Here is a 1,145-nt window from a genome sequence, read left to right as displayed (position 1 = left end):
TGGCTTCTACAGAGAGCAAAACGAAAGGAGTAATTATTGAGCTTTAGTACAAAGAAAAACCTTTTATAAAGTAATCCTTCTCATATGTTAGCAAGGCAACTTTATTGGCAATATAATACTTATCGAAATATATATCCAAAGTTTGTATCAGAACAAATTTTCACAATTAATTTTCCCTACACCACTAGCAGAAACTTGTTAACGGTGTTAAAATCTTCATTGTTCTCTGTAGAGAAACCCCTTCTCTCACAGAGGCGTGTCTTTTTGCCATTTACCTGCTCCACTGAGTTCTGTGTGTGTGTGTTGATGCTCTGAAAGTGTGTGATCCTCTCCGACAGGCAGCAGGTCGGGGTTCACCGTTCCCCCGCCTGCTGCCGCTCCAGTGTAGCGGTTGTACCACTCGTTCCTCTCAGCCACCAGCCTCATCACCAGGTTCTGCAGCTCTGCCAGCTTTGCCTAATAAATAGTCGACACACAGGAACAGCACATCAGCTTTAAAAATGATACTTTCATTTTTATTTGTTGGATTGCACCAATTCTTTTAAAACCAAATAAATTTGATGGGCTTGTGTTATTGCAACCATTGCAAATGTATGGATATCAATTCAATTTGGCAAAAACAATGATATCTGGCTGTATTGATGAATTTAGAAGAAAATTTAATAAATGCGGATGAATCTTCCTTGTTTAAAAGTGAGCCACTCAAATGTTTATACAACAGACCTTCATCTCCTCCTTGTCCTGGGCGAGCATGCTGATGTACTGCTCCTTCTCCTGATGCTTCTGCTTCATGATGGCTCTCTGACTCTGGTAAAGGGCAATGTACTCTCCTGAAAAGAAAAAAATGTTTTATCTGTGTTTTTAGAAATGAAAAAGAAATCAACATTCAGAACAGTAGCTACCTATAGTGTCTGTCTCTCCAGATAACTGGATGCAGCGGTGCTCCAGCTCTTCCACCCGCTCCTTCAGGTCGGCTTTCTCCTGCATGAGCGACGTAAACCGCTGCTGGAGTTTCTCCATCGCAGTTTGCAGGGCCTGGTGTATTTCTACCGGCACTCCCCCTGATCAAGTTGTAGCAAAGAGTATTTTTAGGCTTCACACTTCTATTGTCATTAAATCCTCTTTTTTGTTAGTTTTTTCCTCTG

General features: G+C 41.2%; 1 protein-coding gene across 4 annotated transcripts in view; it reads right to left on the bottom strand.

Moving 5' to 3' along the window:
• golga2 (golgin A2) overlaps positions 1–1,145 on the bottom strand; it is a 19,236-nt gene that overhangs the window by 3,500 nt on the left and 14,591 nt on the right. For all 4 annotated transcript variants that reach the window (XM_024299117.2, XM_024299115.2, XM_024299116.2 and 1 more), the window contains 3 exons: positions 903–1,061; positions 724–830; positions 276–456 (listed from right to left, as the gene is read on the bottom strand). In XM_024299117.2, coding sequence (XP_024154885.1) covers positions 276–456; positions 724–830; positions 903–1,061 — 447 coding nt within the window. The remainder of the gene's footprint in view (positions 1–275; positions 457–723; positions 831–902; positions 1,062–1,145) is intronic.

This window comes from Oryzias melastigma, linkage group LG12 (genome assembly GCF_002922805.2).
Source record: "Oryzias melastigma strain HK-1 linkage group LG12, ASM292280v2, whole genome shotgun sequence".
NCBI classification, from domain to species: domain Eukaryota; kingdom Metazoa; phylum Chordata; class Actinopteri; order Beloniformes; family Adrianichthyidae; genus Oryzias; species Oryzias melastigma.
This window is presented reverse-complemented; position numbering and strand designations above follow the sequence as displayed.